At 37.5% G+C, this 25,019-nt stretch overlaps 1 protein-coding gene across 7 annotated transcripts in view; it reads right to left on the bottom strand.

Moving 5' to 3' along the window:
• The window catches only part of AMPdeam (AMP deaminase), a 53,573-nt gene that overhangs the window by 13,821 nt on the left and 14,733 nt on the right, over positions 1-25,019 (bottom strand). For 3 of the 7 annotated variants that reach the window (XM_019061593.2, XM_019061594.2, XM_019061599.2), the window contains exons 2-9: positions 24,618-24,753; positions 16,951-17,095; positions 16,258-16,444; positions 13,191-13,220; positions 11,267-11,486; positions 8,940-9,069; positions 6,983-7,177; positions 1,411-1,458 (exon numbers count right to left, since the gene is read on the bottom strand). In XM_019061593.2, the coding sequence (XP_018917138.1) occupies positions 1,411-1,458; positions 6,983-7,177; positions 8,940-9,069; positions 11,267-11,486; positions 13,191-13,220; positions 16,258-16,444; positions 16,951-17,095; positions 24,618-24,753 (1,091 nt within the window). Of the gene's footprint in view, positions 1-1,410; positions 1,459-6,982; positions 7,178-8,939; positions 9,070-11,266; positions 11,487-13,190; positions 13,221-16,257; positions 16,445-16,950; positions 17,096-22,522; positions 22,733-24,617; positions 24,754-25,019 lie in introns of those variants that run through there. The other 4 variants (XM_019061600.2, XM_019061595.2, XM_019061597.2 and 1 more) reach the window with 4 other exon arrangements.

Here is a 25,019-nt window from a genome sequence, read left to right as displayed (position 1 = left end):
ATCAAGCGGCAGGGTTGAAAATAGGATGTTTTTACATTGAGAGAAAATAGGCAACAACAATTTCGCAAATAGGAAAAATCAAAGGCTGCAGACTCATCTGCAAATTAAGATATTTCATTTTAAAAAAAATAAAACGGAATCAGAGGGCTAGTGTCCTGAGTGGAAAAGGAAGAAGTCTTAGCGCTTTCTTGACACATCAAATGTATATATTATTGATCGATTTATTTGTATGAAATGATACTTGTAGCTTGATGATTGCATACCCCCTATTAAATCTCATGCCTTCATGTTCAGTTTTTCAAAGCTAAATTAGGCGTAAAAACACATTTTTAACCAAAAATAGAAGGAATAAAAATTGGTTGACTGAATCATTTATATTTTACTGAATACATTTTTCTGGAGCGTGTCATAGTGTCTCCCTCTTTCACATTTGAGGTTTTCAAGTTCCTCATCTGGACATTATTAAAACCACTTATGATCCACATCCCTAGTTTGGAACAGCCTTGACTTATTACGATCAACCCTAAGTATACTGAGGGTTTCTTCCATCAGACCAGGATTCAACTGAAACTTTTCACCCAGCTAGGGCTGACTAATGAAATTGTGCTTGACGGTGACAGTAAAAAGGATTGCAAACGTAGGCAAACCTGAGTCTAATTGAATTTCTGGTTGGACCTAAATTTGACATGCTATAATCGGAAAGTAAAAAAAAGTAGGCAAATCATTTGAAGACATTGATTCAGACACTCCATAATGACGAATGAAAAGTTTGGATGGAAGACGTACATTGGAAATTGGTTTTCTATGAAGTTTGAATAAAAAATATTTGATTGAAAGATTAAAAAGAGAAATTAATACTATTGAAAGAAAAAATGGAACTTAAAAGGAGGATTATTCAAAAAACTGATGTTTATGTAAGCGGAAATTTTGACCCAAGTAGAGGATACAACTTCCCGAAAATGGTAAACCGAAAAAAAAATCTGTCCTTGGCTTTACAGTATTTGCTTACTTCCGATAAAAGCTGGATACAACAGTTCTGAGGCTTTAAAGTTGACAAAGCCATTTGAAAAAATTCCTGAATTCTGAGATCAACAAAGATTTGAAACTTGGAAAAAAGGGATTTTGTAAAATCATGTTGGCCACGTTTGATAAATAAATTTTTAAAATGACTCTGGTAAATATTTTAAATGGAAAAGACGCGAGAGGAGAAAAGGGGGAAAACAAATACTGTTGTCTGTAACAGATTGGAAAAAAAAAAAAAAAATTCATACACAAACAATGCAGGAATCACAAAAAAGGTAACCACTAAAATTCGGCAAATAAAAAAGGATCAAACAAGGGGAAAAAATGCCTTTAACTTCTGAAGAAAAACCGGATAAAATTGGAAGAGCCCTTTGAAAATTGATTTACCAAAGTATGTGGATCAATAGATTTTTCCATTTGTCTATCGTTTTCCATCTGTAAATTATGTCACCATATTAGTTACAAATACATAAAAAAGGAACTTCGTGAAAAAAAATCATAAAAAAGGAGTGGAAAAGGTGCATGGTAAGAAAAAATAATTTAAAAAAAATAATCAAAGGCCCAAATAAAGCAGAGACATTCTTCAAAAGAGTGGAGCTGCTGCACTAAGTTCAAGCATTTGAAGACCTAAGTTTTATAGGTGTGTCAAAAAACAACCAAAAATGCCTCTGAGAATTTTTCAACTTATGATACTTACTTCCTCAACTTAAAATTTTTTGTATGAAAATAATTTTTTTGAGAATATATTTGTAGAATATTTCATTTTTAAGGCATTAATAGAAAAATATTGTAAAAATATTTTCAACAAATTTAATGGCTAGCTTTCAAAAATATTGTTTGATTAACATACTTGAACAATTTTGGAAAAAAATGGCTGAATTTTTTTTCAAACAATATAAAAAACTTAAGTCAAAGTATTAAACACAAGTATAGTTAAAGTATTTGTAACATATACATATAAATGTACACGTACAGTTGGTTCCTTTTTTCATTACGACCATCAGCTACTATGGCTATTTACGTCTAGTTTAGGAGAAAGGGATTTTGCAATTCAGGAACTTGAAAAGTTTTTGAATTTTGGTAGAGATTTGCTAGTTATCAAAAGTTAAAGAGTCGATGTTTGAAGGGAGGTAATCTTGAATTATCACCAAAGTTAAGTTATTCAGGGCAAAGTTACTGGAAGGGGAGACAACTGGGGAAGTTTGGACGTATTAAGCCATTTTGCAAGTTCTAAGATATTTATCTGTCAGAAATGATTTTAGAATTATGTAAAAAATTATGGTTGTATTAGGTAATTTCAAATTTTTTAATTTGCCTTGGAGAGTAATCTTGAGAGAAAAAAGAAGAAAACCCGCTACTATTATTTAATTTTGGATATTAGAACTTACATTCAAATGATCTTTCCAAATTTCATGAATAGTTAGACTTCCTGAATTTGTTACCTTTTTTCGTTATTAGAAGGTTCAGTGCTGCTCAATGTGACAACTCTGAGAGATGAACATAGTCTGATCTAGGATTTTTTTTTTGTGTTTTGTTAAGTTGACCAGTCTTCCTAGTTGAACTTTTGAGCTTCATGTACAAGAGGCATACCCTCATCCTAGGCACTGCTGGACTTGGACTATTCTGAGAATAAATAACCCTTCAAAAAACTTCTGGGACTTCATTAAGACTAGGTGCAATTGTAGGTTTAAAGGTGTTCACATGCAATTAAAATATAAAAGATGGAAGAACGAATACATTTGGAACAAATTCTTGCATAGACAAGGCAAATACAAACAATCAAAGTAGAATAATGATAAAGAATAACCGTAGTATTTAACACAAGCTGTTGGGCAAAATAAAATATGGTCTCAAAAGGAAACAAACTTTTGTGAGGTAACAAGGATTCCACTTCACAAAAAAACTGACAATCGTTCCATGTGACTTTTTTAAAACAAACAAAAATAAATGAAGCCCTTGTATGGAAATAAAAAAATTCAAAGAGCAAGAATGATTAAAACATGAACATTTTCTAAGAGATATCAATAAGGGCCGTTTTTGGACCATGCTAGATTCCCGCGATTCTGTGATTTCTTGGGCATCAAAGATTAGTGTTTACAGGATTGGCTCACAATACCGCCATTCTTTATTCCTTGCTGGTCATATAGTGGCGTATAAATGAGGGGAGATATTGGCAAAGAATGCTAGTTTTTCAGCTTTCAATACGCCGTTTCATACTGACCCCATGGGAGTAATAAAAAAGCATCCAGGATGTAAGACAGTCGCTTTGTCCGATAACAGTCGAAATCAACCCTCGTGCTTACAGTTAGGAAAAACCTTTTTCGACTTCTTGAGTTTTTTGCCTCTGTTGCAAATGGATTAAAGAGAGCAAATTATCCACACTAAAAATAATATTTTTCAGCAAGGTTTATACTTAGATATTCGAAAAATTCTTCTAAATACTCTGTTTGAAGTACAAATCTCGCTGAGAAAGTTAACTCCTGGTGAGGGTAAGTTACTCTCTTCCAAAAAGGCTTTTCTAACTACAAAAATAAGGTTTCATTTTGACAGTGATTAGACAAAGTGACTGTCTTGCATCCTTGATGAACATGCTTGAGGGATTTTTTGCTGTTTCCATGAGGTCAGTATGTAAAACACATAGAATGATGCCAAAAGTCCCGCTTTCTTTGCCAATACTGACCTTAAGACCCATGATTAGGCCTGAAAACCCTGTAAGGTATCAAATATGGCCGCATCATGATCCGATCTTTTGAATGTGGAACTCCACTGCGCAAATATCATGGGAGGGCAGGAATCCAGCAGGGGAACAAAAACAGCCCTTAGCAGCACACCCACCAACTCCATAGAGGAGTTCCTGGTACATAGTCCAGGCAGACTAGCTCCTTAGGTGGGAAAAAATTGCAGACTTTCAACTAATGAGCGTTAATCTACTACAGTAAAAGAGTAATTCCTGAATAGTCCTTAACTCCTCAATTTACAGAATGATAGGAGAAATCAGGAAACTCAGGAAGATTTTCTGATTTTCGAACACCTGTAAGTTTATTTCTCATTGTGGAATCAAAATTATCTTATTATAGAAATATCAGACATTTTCTAGGCATTCAATTAATGAACAACAATTTTTTAACATTTTCAAGCAATGTTGCCACACTTAAAAACATTTAAATAGTTGTTTAAGAAAATCGAGAGAGGAAGTTTAAGACATGAATTGTCCACAAACCAAATGAATACCTTGTATAAAGGTAGTAGAGCGTTTCATAAGATTTTAAATGGTAATTTAATTTTCTACAAAAAATTGTTGCCAAGTTACTCATAGAAATGTTATGAAGTATAAAGGGTCACGGTGCGTTTTAAACAATTTTAATGCGGTCAACATACCACCCGCGATTTTTTTGCGGAAATGTCAACTAGAAGGCCTACTGATTGAGGAACAACAAACCGCGAAATCTGTGATGGGGCCGTTTTTGAGAAAATGCGATTTTTAGCTTTTTTGGCGGGAATTTCGGGTCAAGGCGCTGAAAAAGTCAAGTTAGGCTGTTTTTGTAGTTCGTAAATGCATATCCTATACATTTTGAGTCAATCAAGTGCCAGTAGATAGCTATTCCTGCATATTGCCCAAAATTCATATCCTTAAATCCACGACTTTTGGGTTTTTGGGGGGTTAGTCAAGGAGAAATCCGAAAAAAAGAGGGTTAACCCGGAACAAATTGCTTAACAAACTTTTCCTACGTAAACTTCTTCAGTAGGTCCTATTGAACAACATACCAAAAGTTTACCACGGTTCGCTCCCGGAACACCCCCCCAAATTGCCTAAATTTCAAAATGGCGGCCATAATAAGGCCTCTGGGAGTTCGATTTTTTTAAAAATACGCATACAGTGTCATGTGAGGTGTCAAATTCCTATGTAATTTTGGTCGTAGATATCAAATATGAAGTAAAAAAAGTCCCTTGATCAAAAGGGGGTACCCCAAATCCAAGATGGCAGCCAATTTTGAAAGTCAAGAGGGTGGATTTTTAAAAAGTTCGCGTGATAAGGCAAGTGAGGTATCATTTCTTATGTAATTTTGGTCGTAGATTTCATTTATGAAGTCATAAAAGCCCTCAAGTCAAAGGGATTGCTCCAAATGCAAAGATGGCGGCCAGCTTTGAAAGGCAGGAGGGTGAATTTTTGAAATGTTTACGTGACATCCCTAGTAAAATAGAATCAACCTGACGTTTCATAAACTACCCTGAGTCAGACTAATTCAGGCTGATATCAATCTGACTCAGGGTAGTTTATGAAACATACCCTGACGTCAGGTTGATTCTATTTTACTAGGGATGTCACGTAAACATTTCAAAAATTCACCCTCCTGCCTTTCAAAGCTGGCCGCCATCTTTGCATTTGGAGCAATCCCTTTGACTTGAGGGCTTTTATGACTTCATAAATGAAATCTACGACCAAAATTACATAAGAAATGATACCTCACTTGCCTTATCACGCGAACTTTTTAAAAATCCACCCTCTTGACTTTCAAAATTGGCTGCCATCTTGGATTTGGGGTACCCCCTTTTGATCAAGGGACTTTTTTTACTTCATATTTGAAATCTACGACCAAAATTACATAGGAATTTGACACCTCACATGACACTGTATGCGTATTTTTAAAAAAATCGAACTCCCAGAGGCCTTATTATGGCCGCCATTTTGAAATTTAGGCAATTTGGGGGGGTGTTCCGGGAGCGAACCGTGGTAAACTTTTGGTATGTTGTTCAATAGGACCTACTGAAGAAGTTTACGTAGGAAAAGTTTGTTAAGCAATTTGTTCCGGGTTAACCCTCTTTTTTTCGGATTTCTCCTTGACTAACCCCCCAAAAACCCAAAAGTCGTGGATTTAAGGATATGAATTTTGGGCAATATGCAGGAATAGCTATCTACTGGCACTTGATTGACTCAAAATGTATAGGATATGCATTTACGAACTACAAAAACAGCCTAACTTGACTTTTTCAGCGCCTTGACCCGAAATTCCCGCCAAAAAAGCTAAAAATCGCATTTTCTCAAAAACGGCCCCATCACAGATTTCGCGGTTTGTTGTTCCTCAATCAGTAGGCCTTCTAGTTGACATTTCCGCAAAAAAATCGCGGATGGTATGTTGACCGCATTAAAATTGTTTAAAACGCACCGTGGGGTTGGGCAGGGTTGGTTCAATTTTACAAATTCAGTTCCGAATCTTTGTTGCACCGTTTTTCACAATTTTGGAAGTGCTCACAGATGATCATAGTTTTCAGAAATCCTCAAAAGATTTTTGCAAAATTCTGCCAATTCTACGAATTCTGAGGATACTGTTCAGTGATAACGGTTTAAAGCCATCTTACGGGTGCTTGTGTGTCATCGGGTTTTTTCAGACATTTATGGGTCGTCTTAGATTTTGCAGGGTTCTCTAAAGATTTTTAATGAAATGCTACAGATTGCAAATATAACAAAAGTTGACACAAATACAAATTTTATTATTCAATAATTGGAAATTTTTAGTTTGCTTTTTTTCAGTTGCTATCCTCGAAAATGGTGGAAAATTCCAATTTTTCTCATCATTAGTAAAGTCATGCTCATGTAGTATACTGCAAGGCATACTGATTAACCCCATTTGAGCCTGATTCTAGGATGACCGGTGACTCATCACGCCTATGGTATCCTGAAAGTTATTTACAATTAGCTGCTGACGGAATTATAATGTCAAAATTTTGAAATTTTTAACAATTTTTAAAATTTTTCGCAGAGTTTCTTAAATTAATTTTTTTTATTCTCATGGCTTTCGACACATCAAAGAGTTGAAAACTTTTCGGGAATTACACTTCACAATGGCAGATCATTGCCCATTGGTTGAAATTTGCTTACAATTTTTTCCCACCTGAACTCAAATTTCCACCTGGACTGCCTGAACTGACAGAGAAAATACAAACACCATAGAGAACTTACCGCATGGACATCTAGCATATCAACAGTTAAATCGTAAGATGTTAATTTCATAGATTGAAAGACTTGGCTTAGAGTCATTTCGCCTTCCTTTCCACAAGTGACTACTTCATCCTTGTGGTTCTTCAATGTTTTTTTGATAAATCGTAGCAGATGTTTTTGGTTCATGCATGAGGCTGCATGGATATGAGTATCCACCTGTTGAAGAGAGAGGGCAAATGATCAGAAAAACATTTGTTGAGATGTTAAACCTATATGCACTCATTTGTGAAAGTCTTCATAAAATTTTTGTTCTTGAAAATAACTTCTTTCCACAATATTCTTAAAAACGAACCAAAAAAATTTAACACAAAGATGTCCGAGGATGTTTTAAGGTTAAACAGTAGAATACCTGAGGAGGTTATTCTTGCTTGCAAATTCATAAACTAATTTTCTTTGAACAGAAACCTTCTCTTCTTCACAGGGATATAACAAAGCTCACAAGTTTACCAAAAAAAAGGCAAGACTTTAGATAATTCCTCTTTCATTCTTGAATAATTTTTTCCGTCGGTTAATATACATCAATCGATGAAGTCATGCTAGTCACTGTCTCAGATGACCATAGTACACATGTAGTTTCTCTACCTGGTCTGTGCATTACAATGAGTAACTAATTTGAAAGACTTCCCTCTGAAGTTATTTTCAAATATTTTGACAATTTTCAACCTGAGATGTTGGCACTTGTCTGGTAAATTAATATTTAACCTGCTACAATTGCACATATGATGATTACAATTGATACCTGCATCAATTTTGAGGTGCAAGTTTAAAAGAAGAAAAAAAAAAAATATGTAGGATCATAATTGTCTCTACAAATATCCAGCAGAGGGTACTACACGAAAAAATGCCAATTTTTTGGGCAAAAGATAATAGTCGCCTTTAATAAGGAGGATAGGACGGTCAATCTGCATTAATTCAAAGACCAAATGATCATTTTGTCACATATTATCTCAGATATCAGTAAGGTTTACCTACATGGTCTTAGCACCAAAAGAGGAAACTAATTTGAGTGCTTCTTTGCTGAAATTATTTTACAATCTATACCAAGAAATCCTTGTTTTTATCAATTTTCATCCTGCGACCTCTTTTAAAGGGTATCTCCTGGTACCCTGCCATTCAAATTTCTTGCTTTTTCAGTACCTTTTCCTTGCTTTCTCTGTACTTTCTCGAAAATTCTTCATTTTGACAATTCTCAAAAATCCTTGCTTTTTCCTTACTTTACACTCATTTTAAACTGTATTCCCGTTGGGAAATTGGAATGCTGAAATGACAAAGGAATAAACCGAAAAACAAGAGAAATCAAACTGGGAACTTAATAAATGGATTATGTTAAGAAATCACATACTCCCACAGCTACTTGTGGAGTTTATGACAAGAATCTCAAATTTCCGTACCTTCTCACTGAAAATCCGTACGTTTTTGTACTTCTACACCAACCTTCTGAAATCCGAGCTTTTTTAGTGTACCTGTACTTTCTCCGTACAGTAGACACCCTATTTTCTTTTATGTGCTTCTTGTTTTTCATAGGTTTTCTTGTTTCTTCAATTTTTGGTGATGCTTAATTTTTCTTGTTTTTTCTCCATTTTATATTTTTCTTTTCATCTTCCTTCTCTTTTCTAACTCTTTTCCTCTCTCTCTTATCTTCCCTCTTTATCTTCCATCACACCAGCCCTTCGACCAACCGGCCTACTAAGAAGAATTACGGTAGTTCTGTGTGGCAAGTCCCTTCTAGAAGAAGTCTTACTTTGAAAACGGTAAGTTCGTTTGCAAGGTGCTGATTCTGAAATCACCAACAATTTTGGAAGTCTGAAAAGCTCCTTGATGACAAACATTAAGAATTTCACAAGGCAGGTTTCTTTTTTCTCTTTTCAAGACAATATAGGAGAGGTTTCTGAATACAATTCTTTTGACAAGTGCTTACCTTGCGAATATTGTAAAAATCTCTGTGAGGCACAGCTTTCTGAGAAGCCAGTTCTCTCAACTCATTAAGCAAAACATGAAGTTGAAATTTGGAGGAGAGATAGCACAAACGTCGGTAACAGAAAGATTTTCTGCAGAAAAAAATGAAAAGAGAAGAAAAAAGAATTAATACATACATATGGATACCATGGTTATAAATAGATATAGACACCATGATTATGGGAGAATGAGTTTCACTGCCTCAGAGCTACAAATGAATTTATTAATACTAATGAAATAAAAAAGATTGTTGAGCAAGAGAGTCAGTTCTTAAAATATCGGTTTGAAGATTGACCACTAGACAAATTTAGAAACTAACAAGGGGAGCTTCCCAAGTGTAACCGGAATTTCGAGTTGAAATTTCGCATGAAGGTACTAGAGATGATTTTAGGGATGCCGTATTTTTTCGTTTTTTCGAATGGGGTCGGGAAAGCCCTCAAAAAAAGGGCTAAAGATGCGGAAAAAACGCGTGCGCTAGCGGCACAAGGTAAACATAGGTGATAGAGGCTCTGCATCCTTATCAGTACCGCATGGCCAAACGGTAGCGCGCTCGCCTCGCAGGCGGGAAGTCCTAGGATCGGATCCTGATTTCAGCTCGTAATTTTATTTTACTTTATGCTTGTTTATTTTTCACTTACTTTATTTTGCACCATTCGCTCAGCAAACCGACTTACGAGGTAGAACACGTAGTTACTGAAGATTTTTTACATATGCTGATAAAAACTCGAAGTTTCTCTTGGATTGAAACGTTATATATAATTGAATAAACAAAACACTCTAAAACTCACCAAATTTCGTTGCCAAGCTGAATTTCCGGAGTATCAGTCGAATCTGTATCTGTATCTGACTGATACTCCGGAAATTCAGCTGGGCAACGAAATTTGGTGAGTTTTAGAGTGTTTTGTTTATTCAATTATATATAACGTTTTAATCCAAGAGAAACTTCGAGTTTTTATCAGCATATGTAAAAAATCTTCAGTAACTACGTGTTCTACCTCGTAAGTCGGTTTGCTGAGCGAATGGTGCAAAATAAAGTAAGTGAAAAATAAACAAGCATAAAGTAAAATAAAATTACGAGCTGAAATCAGGATCCGATCCTAGGACTTCCCGCCTGCGAGGCGAGCGCGCTACCGTTTGGCCATGCGGTACTGATAAGGATGCAGAGCCTCTATCACCTATGTTTACCTTGTGCCGCTAGCGCACGCGTTTTTTCCGCATCTTTAGCCCTTTTATTGAGGGCTTTCCCGACCCCATTCGAAAAAATGAAAAAATACGGCATCCCTAAAATCATCTCTAGTACCTTCATGCGAAATTTCAACTCGAAATTCCGGTTACACTTGGGAAGCTCCCCTTGTAAGTGCAGCAGTTGTGTAAAGATGATAGTTTAAACATCCTAATTTTCGGACCCCTAATTGTGAGCTAAAATGAGGCTCTATTGTCATCGTTTAGCAGCCGTAATTCTGTAAATTTCAATTTTTTTTTTTTAAAGTTTTATGGCTAATTTATTGGAATTATTCCGACATAAAGATAGATGTAATCTTTTTGATTTATAAAAATTGGACACTGTTCCACCAATTTCAAACAGCAGCTCAACAAATGCACCCATAATGTCCACTTTTAGCTCCCATTCCGCGTAAGAGGAACATTTCGGCTGTGCACTGAGTACAGAACTGTGCCAAGCAGGAGCCAGGAGCAGAGGTCAAGTTTCCAATAGCTTTAGCTTGGAGCTCGAGCCAATGAATGGATGCACTCAGGGCTTCGACTCAAATGTTGCGTCAGTCCAGCTTCAAGCCAAGGGTTTCCATAATTTCTTCATTTTCCGATACCCAAACTTTTCATTAAAACCTCCCTTAAGTCATTTTCTCTAAATGATGCTGACTTTTGCTAAACTAAGGACATAATCTACTTCTAGAAATTCCAATTAAGGAAAAAGGCACTTGCAGGTTGCAGGAGTGCAGAAAATGCTCGCTCACGCACCTACGAAAATGTGGAAAAGCCCCAAAAATGTGGAAGGAGGGAACATTTCAACGGGCCAGAAGTAAAAAATCGAAAGAAAATAGGAGAGAAGCATCATCTTTTTTCAGATTAGTGGGAAATTTTGTCGAAAACTGATAAGAAACGTAGAAAGCCGACTGGTGGGCGTGTGAAAATGTGAGGCTTGGAAGATTCTGCACCCCTGGCAGGTTGTTGGCGCTCTCTCTAATTTCACCGGCTGAAGTTGCTAAACCAACGCACTTATTCAAATTCACTAATTTCTTGCTAACTTCATGAAAAATTAAGGATACTCACAAGGGTCCATCAGCTATCAACATACACAATTTGTTCATATCAGAAATAAATGTCTCTAGAGTTTGGTATGGGTATGAATTCGGTTTTTTTATTTCAAAAGCCTGCTGGTCCTTATAAACTTGAAAAACACCATCCACTGGTTTGATTATATAATTTTTATTCCCTGGAAAATCACATTCCCACGGATTTCCGCTACTAGATGGAGGGTGCACAGGATGATCTGGAATTGAAGACATACGTTTAGTGTGCATGAACTAGAGAAATGATCATTCATGGGAAAAGAAACAAAGGGAACAAAATGAATTTACTGTTCCCCTACATAGTCATCAGACTATCCATGATAAATATGTTATTCTAATTTCATGGCAATCTTCAAGACATTGATAATGTTTATTTCCTAAAAAATATACTGAACTGAGAGAATAAAGCTTCCTACAAAAATTGCCAGCATACAGCCAGCAATTCAAAATGTTAGATAGACTGCTGGTTTAGCATATATTCAATAACAAAGACCAGTTTTTGTAATTTTCTTGAAATGTTTCTGACAAAAATTATCTATCCAAGCATTGAATTTTAGACCAATGAAATAATCCTTAATTGTTCACTCTCCCCTTGGATCATTAACCTCCCTTAGCTTTGTGCCATGACATACTGAAATCATTCTTCAAACTTTAATTCACATTTTAAGCTTTTGGCTTCTACTTCTCCTTAAAATAGAGAAGTCTTGTTACTTTACAGAATTCAGTTTGTGGTTAGTTGATTGAACCCATGATAATGATGTTATTTGCTTCACAGCTCATCAGAGAGGAAGATGCGTACTACTGTTTAGGTTTGCATCACATGCAACCATATGTCAGTTGGACTAAGCATGCGCTAACAGGAAAATTCTACTTGTTAGTAACATAGATCTGAACTTCATTGCTTGGAATTGAAGGATACATGTCCTATCAGTGTTACTTGTCAGGATACATTAAAAATTGTTTGAAAAACGACAACAAAGGTTTCTTGCAATAAATGTGACAACCAGGCTAGGTTATTCATGCGAATGGAAATTAACTGATTCAGATGTGACTTCACTTGGGAAATTTTTCATTGAACCAGGCATTCTCTAATGCCTCTGTTACTGAGGGAAGGAATCAATAAATACAGGTCAATCAACACCTTCCTGACATAGATCTGAATCTTTCTCTGTTCGAGTTCACACAACGTCCTGACATTTTTTTTCCTTCACAAAGTACTCATTGTCAGTTACTCAGAAGACACTTCCAATAAGACAACTATTTCATATTGAGAGCTGCAGATAGGTATTTACACCAAAACATGTTACGAGAGAACTAAGATTTTTACAACTGATGATACCAACTGGGAGGCGTTTTGTTTGATGAGTCCCCATTCCTGGCCCCTAAGGATTTCTTCCAACACCCCCCCTGCATATTCAACAATCCCCTTTAGATAAAAACTATGTAACTAGATAACCTCATTTATTTTCCTACATGTATGGATTGATAAACTCTTCCAGATTAGAATAAAAGTCACCAAAATTTACAAGACAAATTTCCAGAAAATTTTCTAGAAAAGGGAAATTTTAAAAAAATAAATTTACTTTTTTTTTTACACAGAAGGCGAAATGACTCTTTTCGTGTTGCAAAAATAAAATTCGTACTTGTGTGAGAATTTGTGGCAGACACAACTCCTTTTAAACCAGTAAATTGGAAGTCGGGGTTGGGACAACAGGTATGAGAGGGAGAAGGGTTGGAGTACGGTCCAGCACAGCAAAACGCACAGCAAATCTCATTTTTGATTATCCATAGAGCATCACCAATAAAAATAATTAGTAAGAGTGGAAAGGTTATTGAAAAATTCCAGGTTTCATAGTCACATTGGTGAGCGCAAACTACATGCACACCCATTCATGCCCACTTACTTTCAGAAACGGAAACATTACTTAAATCTTCTGAAAAAAAGAAAGCAAAATGACAAATCTCTGCTAGAATAAGCAAATTTGTGAAGTTTGAGGTCAAGTACCCAAATATGAAGAGTGCATTACAAATGATAGTAGCTTCACTTATCGCTTACCATGTTAGTAAATTATGTTAAATATGAGTGTGTGTCGGTTGCAACTTTAGATGGACTACTAAACAAGGTAAAATGGACCCCGCACACTCCTTATGGGAAAGTGCACCACAATCGATTTTTAATTTTTATATTGCATTCAATTCATCTCAAGATGCTGATCAAAAATGATCATTGCACCAACTTTCTACGATGCACCATTTTTGCACTATACACCCAGAACGCTTTCAATTATTCGGCGATAAAGAGTCAAAAAGAACGAGGCATTTGAAAACAGGTCTGATGTGAATAAGGAAAAATGTAGCAAGTGTCTATCTTCTTATCTATTCCTGCCTACTCTGGGGCTATCTCCCTCCCACTCTCGTCCGTTTGACGTTCACTGTTTTTCTCCGACTTTCCTGTTCTTATGCTCCTCACGAATCTGATTAGGACGGACAAGCAAAAAGGTGTGCAGAATTCGAGATAAGACTGCTGCTCGGTGCTGGAGTTCCCCTGATTTTCTTGTTGACACACAGCAGACCGTTCACTCAAATGCTGATATGAGGAATCTTTCTGACTCTTTATCGTAGAATAATTGAAACGTTCCGGGCATATTGTGCTACAATGGTGTATCGTAGAAAGTTGGAGCAATCTGCAATGATGACTTTTGACCAGTATCTTGAAATGAATTGAATGCAATAAAAAAAAAAAAAAATCGATCGTGGTGCATTTTCCCATAAGGAGTGTTATACAGGGTCTTTTAAGCATTCTGATAGGTTAACTCTTTAAAATTTCGAGTAGAACACGATTTGCACGACAAAAATGACCTAAAATATCTGTAACTCCCGACTAAGATATTAACGATTTTATTTGGCATTGGTTACAAAAAATTCCAATTTCCTACTTAAATGAAAAACAAAAGTCTACTTAAATCAAGTTTTACACTACGACAGTTTTGGCAGGTTTCTCAATATGGAATGTCCTTTCTCCACCCATGCGATGTTCAAAGTGTAAACGACATGTAATAGCTGAGCAGAAGGGCTGATAGTGAGGTTGTCGAATTTTCATACTATGAAGACTGCAATGGTGAAGTTCAGTGTGTGATTTGACTCAAGAAGATTGTTGTTTTTTCTATGAGCAGGAAGTTTGAATTAATGCATTGAAAAATTTTGATACCTTGGTTAGGCTTTACTTTTAATGATTGCATTTGCACGTTTCTTGCTCTACTAAAATGAAATTATGATGAGAAAACATATGTTATAATGCTTAAATTCGCACCTTGTCAAGTGGTTAACTGTATCACAAAACTGGGAGCCTTTTCAAGGATTGGTTTAATTGAAAATCCTTCCAGTGCAACCGTAAAACACTCATACTGAAGCGATGGGTCAGTTACAAGCTTGTGCTGCAGCAAAAAAAAAGTACTATCTTTTATAGTAAGTGGCTCTGACATCAAAATGAACTCATCACAGATTTGAAGGTCTGAAATTCACTGCCAACTTTACAATCTATTTAGGAAATTTACGAATTTTTGTGCTTCCTGCTTCATGCAGCAAATACATTATTTCATCCTGATGAGTCACTCCAGTTTCATGGCTTGATGCAAAACTTAAACTGGTTGCCATCACGTGACACAGTTTCTTGAATGAAAACAAATTACAAAAAAACACTTCCTTTAATTGAACGTAACTAGTGAAGCAGGAAAGTTGAGATGTTGTATAAATATAATTTGTTACTTTGTTTGTTTTCAATTAAAAATGCCAAAACATGACGGCGGCCATTTCAAGTTTTTTGCTGTTCAGCTGGGGTGACTCATCCCTTCCAAATTATGACTATGCCGCACTGGGCTTTTTGAAGCACAAAGCTCAAAAATGTGCTTGTTAGGGGTCGAGATCGAAAAATTAAGGAGGTAGAAGTTGTGAGATAAAATAGCTGGAAAGTTTTTGAGTGAATGCAGGAGAGCTGGAAGAACGAAGAAGAAACGGATTGAACAAACAGTCCAAAGAGTTTAATATTTTAAAATTTGGAAGAAACAATAGAAAGAACTTGGAATAAAATTGCGAAATGAAGCAGAAACGCATAATGTGCAATAAGGGTTGAAAAAGTGGAAAAGACCAAGAAGTTAGATTTTAAAGTCCTTATATGGTCGTAATGACGTATGCAGTCATTTGATTAAAACTTGGCTTGTGATGGGTGGATGTTTTACATCTGTCTTATCTTGTTGATCCAGTGATAGTGATACACATCATTCTGATACAAAGGAGAATAAGAAGATAAGGAGATGAAAGAGTTGAAAAGTGGCTGAATTGAACTAAAAATGAAAAATATGAATATATACTACGGGAGGAAAAGAAATGTTCATAAGTTTTGATAGTAGTGGTAAATAGTTTTACCAAGTAAAAAAATGAGTGAAGAATTTAATGGAAGAGTCCTGACAGCGCTAATTTCTTATGCAAATTATGAAGTAAGGAGTGAATTTGAGACTTTTCCAAAAAGCTCATCTAGATTCTTGAGCCATTTTTCATAAGCTAGAGCTCTTCGTTTGCCTCCGGCCAAAGATAAAGACAGACCCGATGATGATGATGATGATGTACAAAGTAGGTATCAATTTCACCCAGGAAAGTGAGAGAGTATGTGTGGAAATGTGAATTTCGAGACAATGAATCGAAATTCAAACATTGTCCTTTTTATCTGGTAATCTCAGCAAAAAATTTCTTTATTACAACAAAACACCCCATGCAAAAAAATGACAGAATCAAGAGTTAATAAACAAGCTCATTCTGCCAACTTTGCATCATGAGCTTTTGGCCACTTTCTTGAACTATAGTATCTCCAGAGAGTGTAAGAGTAGGAAGCATGTCCTACCCAACAAATGATCGGGCCAGCCTAGTTTTTGAAAATCGCTCAAATCAGATCAGATTTTAAGGATAAAAATGGATTACCTTCCACTGTTCTCTTATCTTCATGTATTACTTTTATGAGAGGCTGTGGAACACCAGCATTAACAGAACGGAGGAACCTAGAAGTCATTGATGGAAAGCTTTGATGTGATATTGCCATGTAACATTCACGGATATGTAAAGCATCCATCAGTTTACCAGATGCTTGCTGCAAGTCTTCTAGGGGCACCTATAGGGAAAAAAATAGTATATGGTGCATAGGAGAAAATATCAAAGATAGGAACATGTAAAATTTATTGGAGCTTAAACTATCAGGAGCTCCCAGAAGATAAGTTGGCATTCTTTTTTTATTTTGGCTGTTGTCAGCAGTACACTATTTTACAGATAAAAACGCAATGTTCGCCCTCAATCAATTTTAGATCTCTCTATAGTTAGCACAATCACTTACAGAAGGAAAGTTTAACAACTCCCATCTTACACGACACAAGTTTTGAGAGTGTTGTATTCTAGATTCAATTAGGTCTTTTCTTGGAGAGATAATTAGTTTAATACACAGTATTACAACATAGCATCCTCTCCTTTTTATACGGTTCCTTGTATCTCCTGAAAAGCTGGGTCGGACGACCAAATAGGGTCTGTAGCACCCTCAATCAGTGATATCCTTGATCTGTATTTAAAACATGTTGGTGAACTAAAATAGAAATTATCAGGAGAAAAAAATTAAGCCTCACTTACCCCACTGGTATCTTCCCCACTTATGTTAACTCTTTGGAAATGAGGCACAAAATCATGCTCATCAAACTTAGATGGCCCCTCAGTATCGTCAGCTTGAGACAATCCATCGAAATGACTTCGTTTCTCCTCTAAATCCCTGGTTGCACTGAAACAAAAAAGTACTTCGATAAAACAAAACTCCGCAGACACACCATGAATAAGAATACCTATTCCCAGCAGAACATTTGAAAAGCACTCTTAGAATAAATCGAATTAATCGTATTTCTCTGAATATTGTATTATTATAGGATTCCTGACATGCACTCTTCAGAATGTATTAAAGTACCTCACAACACTCAGGAAAAATACCCCCTAGAAAATATTTCATATAAATTTTAATAACATGTTCTTTAAAATTTGACTATTTTCCAGTCTCTCAAAACAACATCCCTTGAATACATCGGGTCTCATAAGCCCGTTCCATACGATCAAAGTAGAGCTCTCAAAGTGGCGTCACATGGGGTCAAGTGACCCTCAAAGATTGTCCGGCCAACAACCTCTGGGGGGCAATGGAGGGTCGCGTGACCCCCCTTTAAGAGCTCCATTTTGATCATATCATGGGCTATAGAAACCTCCCACCACTTTGGCCCTTTGCAGTGCGAAAACTGATTATAGTACTCCGATTAAATCTAAAAGTATTTTTGGGAAACTGTAGACCCTGAAAGTTTGGTTTCAAGGAACTTAAAAATTCATTGGCGCACAGAGTTATGAGAACTGAAAAAAATCTCACTTTGGCTAAAATACATAGTTAGTTAGTTAGTTAGTTAGTTAGTATAATTTTAATACGTACATACGACAAAAAACATACATAAATACATACATACATACATACATCCATCAACCAACCATGCATACATCAACCTGAAACTCTTCACCTCTCTTATCTGTAAAGACGTTAATAGCCTGAGACGCTGAAGGTCTTAAAATTATACTAACTAACTTAATTTAAAAATCTAAATTTTCGTATATACTCCCATTTTTAAAATTATCTGTAAAGACGTTAACAGCCTGAGACGCTGAATGTCTTAAAATGTTACTAACTAACTAACTCAACCAACCATACATACACACAACCACCCCTACATAATTTGATCTCTCCTCTGAGGTGTTAATGGCTCATACAGGGTGTTCGAAAAGTCCCCTCCCCCCCTGTAACTTTTGACCTAATTGAGGTAGAGATTGGAAACTTGGAGGGTGTTCCTAGATCAAAGGGAGCTACTTTTTGACCCCCCCAAAATTTTGGGGGGCCCCCTTGGGGGGGTTACGGACCCTAACTTTTAATTTTCAAATGGGAAGACCCCCTTTGTGATACCTCGTTCGAAAGAGCATAAAAAAAGAAAATTTTTCGCGCAAACTCGAAGTCATTATCTCAAATCGTTTCAAAATGGCGACCGGTCAAAGTTCCAAATGGCCGAAAATTGGCACCTGTGCTATTTGCACATGGATTTGCTTGAAACTCGGTATCTGAGGGTATTTTGGCACGAGAAAAACGAATTTGACGTTAGATTTTCAAAAAACCTAATTTTCAAAATGGCCGCCGATTAAAGTTCAAAATGGTCAACAATTGGCAACCTCAACTTTTTGCCGATAGATTCGCCTGAAACTCGGTGAAATAACGTCGAATTCGTTTGTCTCCCACCCAGATACCCTCAAACACCGAGTTTCAGGCGAATCTATCGCCAAAAAGTCATAGTTGCCAATTGTTGACCATTTTGAACTTTAATCGGCGGCCATTTTGAAAAATTAGGGTTTGTTTAAAAATCTAACGTCGAATTCGTTATTCTCGGGTCAAACTACCCCCAGATACCGAATTTCAGGTGAATCCATTGGCAAAAAACTCGAGTTTGTCAAATTTTCGGCCACTTTGAGCCTAAACCGGCGGCCATTTTGAAAAATTAGGGTTTTTTTGAAAATCTAACGTCAAATTCGTTTTTCTCGTGCCAAAATACCCTCAGATACCGAGTTTCGAGCAAATCCATGTGCAAATAGCACAGGTGCCAATTTTCGGCCATTTGGAACTTTGACCGGCCGCCATTTTGAAACGATTTGAGATAATGACTTCGGGTTTGCGCGAAAAATTTTCTTTTTTTATGCTCTTTCGAACGAGGTATCACAAAGGGGGTCTTCCCATTTGAAAATTAAAAGTTAGGGTCCGTAACCCCCCCCAAAATTTTGGGGGGGTCAAAAAGTAGCTCCCTTTGATCTAGGAACACCCTCTAAGTTTCAAATCTCTACCTCAATTAGGTCAAAAGTTAGAGGGGGGGAGGGGACTTTTCGAACACCCTGTTAAAAGCACCAAATAAACTTATCTACCAACCAACCATAACACTATTTTGATCTCTCCTCTAAGGTGTTAATGGCTCAGATGTTAAAAGCACCAAATAAACGTATCTACCAACCAACCATACATAGACATACATACAGGGTGTTTCAAAAGTCGCCGTATCCCCCCCCCCCCTCTTCTAATATTTTCCCTACTGGAGCTTTTGGGACGAAACTGGGGAAAGTTCCTAGGTCAAAGAGAGCTACTTTCAGGCATATCAAAAAATTTGGGAGGGGGGAGGGGCGCCCCCCGACTTATTTTTTTCACATGGCAATTACCCCTCTTGTGATACCTCGTCCAAAAGAGGAAAAAAAAAAACTGTCTAATCCGTGAGTCGCCATCTTGCAAAAAAGAAAGAAGGGAGACTGGCATTTAAGCTATTATTTGTTGATGGTTTTATCTGAAACTCAGTAGGTATCCGCAGGTTTTTCGAGACGAGAAAAACGAATCTGAGGAGATTTTTTCAAAAAAGCTATATTTTTTCAAAATGGCGAAAAAATGGCAAGTGTGCCGCTGTAGGATATTTGGGGATGGAAAAAACAAAACTGGTCTTATTTTTCGAGTTCATTGAAGCTTTTTCAAAATGGCGGGCATTTAGCAATTCAGCTTATTCCGATGAATTTATCTGAAACTCGGTATCCGGAGGTTTTTTAAGACGAGAAAGACGAATCTGATATGTTTTCTTCAAAATAAAGATTTTTTCCCTTCCGCCTTTCCGCTACTTTCTTTTCCGACCATATACGAACACCAGGCCAGTTTTCTCTGCAACTTTGCGACTTGAATATCCCATACGTTCTTTTGTACCACCTTGTTTTCTCACTCTTTACCGGTCCCTTCAAAAACTTCTTACTTTCCCAAGTATCCTTTTGCTTTCACTGTCAATTATAGTTGTTTTTAATGAATTTTCTGAAAAAAATACCTACACTGATACACTACTGCGTTTTGTTAATTTTACACCTTTTCTTTTTTGAGTATTCCCACCATGTATAGTATTGTTGTGTTCTATTTACTTGATTTATTTAATTTCATCAACATGATAAATACAAGTTTTCTATTAAAACGTGCACATAAAAGGCGCGAAGTACCTCGCAAAGTAGGGAACCGTAGCGGCCAGGAGGCGCCCCTTGGCCCATAATTTTTATTGTTCTTCTGGATCTATTTTCCTTCTATTGATGTCGAGAGGGATATTCGCTGGTAGGTTTTATAGAGCGCGGTTCATTTTTAAGTAAGAATCGTCTATACAAGAGTGTAAAAGTGACGGCATAACAGCATCTCGCCAATTTTTAGGGCTTCGGGAACGGGATTACCTTCCTGCGCAGCCCTACAAACATCGAAGGATATCTTTTATCAATAGCTTATCACCCTTGGCAGTGAATGAAAGGGTGAGATGATTGTTCCCATTTACGTTTATTTTTTATTTTTATCAATATTTTTTATCAATTCTTATTTCCTTTCTGCGAGATTGACGAGGAACTGTTCATTCGACTTTGACTCACCGCGGTTCATTGACTGCACAGAAAATACCTACTAAATATGGACTTAAACCGTTATGAGGGCAGTACCATGCAGGAACTGACAATGAACGCATTGGCTCATCACAGCAGGAGAAGGATCAATTTAGTACAAATTATAAGTCGAAAGCATAATGAGGCGGTTACACAATTTTTTTAAACTTCGTTTTCGGAAAGTAGGTACGGAAAAGATGAGAATGCCTGCATTGGTCTGTTTGCAAAATCATTGAATTTTGGCCGAGAAAAAGACTTTCAAACTTGCAGAAGATCGAAGCCCGTTATTAACAGAAAAAATATTGCGCCGACGATTTCGTGTCGTCACAAACAGAATCAATCCCCGTGCCTACATCCTTTCATTCGTATTTGTTTATTTACTTTCAGGGCAACTGCAACGAGATCAGTGTTCTGCCTTCCCCCTAAAATTTTAGACGCCACCTCGGCGGGGAAGCCAAATTTTTAGGAGCCATCTACTATTTTTTAGGAGACAAATTAATTTCATACGGGTCATGGCGAATCTAAAGCTCTCGGGCGGCGCTGCGAACGGTGCGGATAGAGAGCGCTTCATCGCTATACCGCTGCTGCTTCCTGATTGCGAGTTCTATCTGTCAAATTTTTTAGGCGCCACGATGGCCAAACCCCCCAATTTTTAGGCGCCAAGGCCCGATTTTTAGGCGCATTTGACGCATGGCGCCCGGGGAAGGGAGAACACTGAACGAGATGTCATGTAATCTGACCGTACTTGTAATATTATCCTTGTTCGCAGCAAATATTTTCATCTTTTTTATTTTTGAATGAAAGTGTTCGTTCATGATTTGAGTTGTATGGCGGCCATGTTGCATTGGATGGAAAGTGGTTGAAACCATGTCTTCGCCTCAAATGACGTCATAAGATTCAGGCCAATAAGAAACGTTCTTTTTAAGACTTATTGAAGTCTTAAAAGTCTTTTTTACTGAAGAAGTATTTTTTACTGAAAAAAATCTTTGAGCTTTTAGAAGCGCAGCAATGCGTTTCTCGCAGCAGTTAAACTCACAGCAGGAGAACACTTATTTTCAACATTGAAAATATTGGATCATATCTTCTACAAAGTAAGACGAAATGACCCAGCATGATAAATCAAAAATTAGGCGGCGATTAAATTGCTTTACTATTTGGTTGGATGTTCTTCGTCACATATAGAGCAAAGTGAGTTATTAGAATTAAGTTCTTTATGGTGCTTATTTCGAGAGAAGCGAGGCTGAAGAGTGAATTTTTTGATATTCACACCACCATTTCAATCACATATGAGATCCTGCAGCTCTGTTGGTCCGAAGCAGTTGACGCGACCAACGCTGGAGGCTCCGTCTTTTTGGCCAGCGCGCGGCGCGGAAACCGGCACTATCGCCATTATCCCCTTACATTACTAAATACGACTACTACATTACTGCTTACTGACATTTTTTTTCATTTCTGTGTGATAACAATCTAACAATATAATACGGATAGAATTGATGAAACATTCATTTTACAACCTTGCTTTTCTCGAAAATGGCACACGGAATGCTCAACTTCAAAAGCTTGTTGTGCCCAAGCCATCCAAAAATAAAAAACACCGAATAATAAAATTTAGCTGACACCGCATCTTCCGGCTTTCCGGGCACGGTTCTTGTGAAACTCGGAACACTTTCCACCTCTAGCACACTGCGTTGGAAATTTAGAGTACCTCGTGAACTGGATGTTCTTCAGGACCCATTTCTTGGAATCCTGAGCGCAGCCGAACATATCCGAACGATTGAGGCTCCAAAATGGCAAGTCTGAGACTAATTCTGAGACGCAAAGCGGCAGCGGGGGCATGACAAGAGCTGTGCGACGTGCGTTAGGCAAAGTGGTGAGACACGATGCTCTGGGCGCCCGCGAAGCCTTTTCCGACACACGGCCGTTCACAAGCGCCGCGTTCGTTCGACTGATGACCCACCTCGCCTGCGCCGAGCGTAGGGAAAAACAGACCGTTGGGACGAGAAAGCCACCTTCAAATTAAGTCATGTCTGTGGTGACGTAAATGTACATCGGCCTATTAGCCGAGCTAATGGGCCGATAGAATAAGGGTGCAGCCGGAGAGCACTGCACTGCTTCCCGCCAGTATACGTCTAGCCCACGCACAAACTAGGGGCTTCAAAGAGGCTCATCGATGGAACTGTTGACTGTTGCCTTTCAAAGATCGTTGGCAAGATCGTCAGGACGATCTTTGAAGGTAACCAATATGTTCGGGACACATTACAGATAAGATCTTGAAATTTTCAAGGAATTTCGTGCATAAATGGCTGAGAAATTGAGGTGCTTCAGTCATCGTTCTAATATATTCCTCCTTCAATTTCTTCCACTAACATTTTTCCTTCGTTCTCTCTTTCTTCTCCGCTCTTTGCAAACTTCTTCTGGCTTTCCTAACCTCCACCTTCCTTTGGAACTCTCATCGGGGGCGCCTTACCGGTGAGCCTGGTAGAATACTACTGCTACTAGTAAAGAGAAAATATCAGGAACTACATGTATAATACGATTATAATAGATATATACCTGCAATAGAGATTAATAAACTTATCAGAGGAAATTGATGTAATTTTCGCTCCTAAGGCAAATGGCTTTGAGCGAGCGGCAATTAATTCTCATCATTCAAGAAAGAGATTAGAGCACCTGATCAGCCGTCGACACCTGACTGATCAACGAAGAGCGGAAACCATACAACATGACCTACGAAGAAGACGCGACACGGTGGAAAAACTGTTAAAGATACCCGTTGTCAATGTAAGCTTCCCGAGGGAAATTTATACAATTTACTTTAAGTGTAATACAAAAATAGAAAAAAATTACAACAAAGTGGTTATTTATGTTTTTAAAAATTGAGAAACTTAAAATTAGAAGCTTGATTTAGTAGGTAAATGAATCTTGTGAAGGACTTAGAAGGTAAAAACTTGAGAAATTCAAAGTAATTGTTCAGTTCTAAGTTGATTACGAGTACATCGGACGTAGCATTTAATTTTTACCATCGGACATTGGCTGCTGACGGATGATGCTGAACATTTGTAACGTGGACCTATGCTCATAGTGGCCATATTGTTTACCGGAGATATTGACATGGGCATAATTAACTGGACATTTGTACGATAGAACATTTTCGACTGGTCCTTTTTACCTGCTACCTTTCTCTTTGATCCTAAGGGTCTCCAATGATACTTTGTGGCCATACTTTCTTTTTAAAACTACTCTCAATATGCGGACTGCGGCTTTTGCTCTGAAAGGAATCAAGATTGACGATTCCAACCGAGGGTTCAGTGGCAATCTCATTCTTTTAGGCGAGAGGTGGCCTCTCCCCGACTCACGGTTCGTGCGAATAGACAATTGGATTGGGTTAGCTTCTCACCCTGAGGAGAAAGGGTACCTACAGTGATTATGAATAAAATCCTCTGTGATCTGCTACTTTCGAGAGATCTAAAGTTGAAGTTGAAGAAAATAGAATCAATAGTTGAGAATGACATCGTACTTGATGTCATTTTCAACGACTCATTAAACGGCAAGGCTAGAATGATCATGTTCCCCAAGGAGGAAAGGCTGCCAGAAAAAAGCTTGATTAAGTTCCTGCTAGGAGGAGACGAAAAGAACGCGCGGTCATATGATGGTGACAGGGGATATTTAAGGAATAGGTAAGGGAGTGCTAACTCCCTAGGGGGCTTTGGTAGGAAAGGGCACAGTGACTGCTGGATCTCGCAGGGTGTTGGAGAGCACTTGGAAAGCGGATTAGATATATGTGTGACTTATTCACTTACGAGGCATTGAGCTGTCGCTGGATCTGAAGTTTCTTTTCAATTTGCTCGATGGGGAATTGAGGGACCTCATACGGAGCAGAGATTTCGTTAGGCAAATCGTGATGCTCCATGAAGTTGAACGAAGGACTTTCACTACCTGAAACATAGAAATGGATGATCTGAAAAGGGCAAAATAATTACAAAAGGCTATTATTATGAGTAACATATTTCACGCAGTTTAAATTCCAGCCGGCCTAAGTAGCATGCAAAAATGTCTTTGTTTGCGCTCTGCAAAATGCCTTACAGAATACAGCTCGCTGTGCGAGCCTAATTACTCCATGCCGTGAAGATGGGGAATAAGATAAAATAATTTAATTCAACAGCAATTTCTTTCCGAGTACATGAGTTTAGGAGAAATTGATT

This window comes from Bemisia tabaci, chromosome 2 (genome assembly GCF_918797505.1).
Source record: "Bemisia tabaci chromosome 2, PGI_BMITA_v3".
NCBI lineage: Eukaryota > Metazoa > Arthropoda > Insecta > Hemiptera > Aleyrodidae > Bemisia > Bemisia tabaci.
This window is presented reverse-complemented; position numbering and strand designations above follow the sequence as displayed.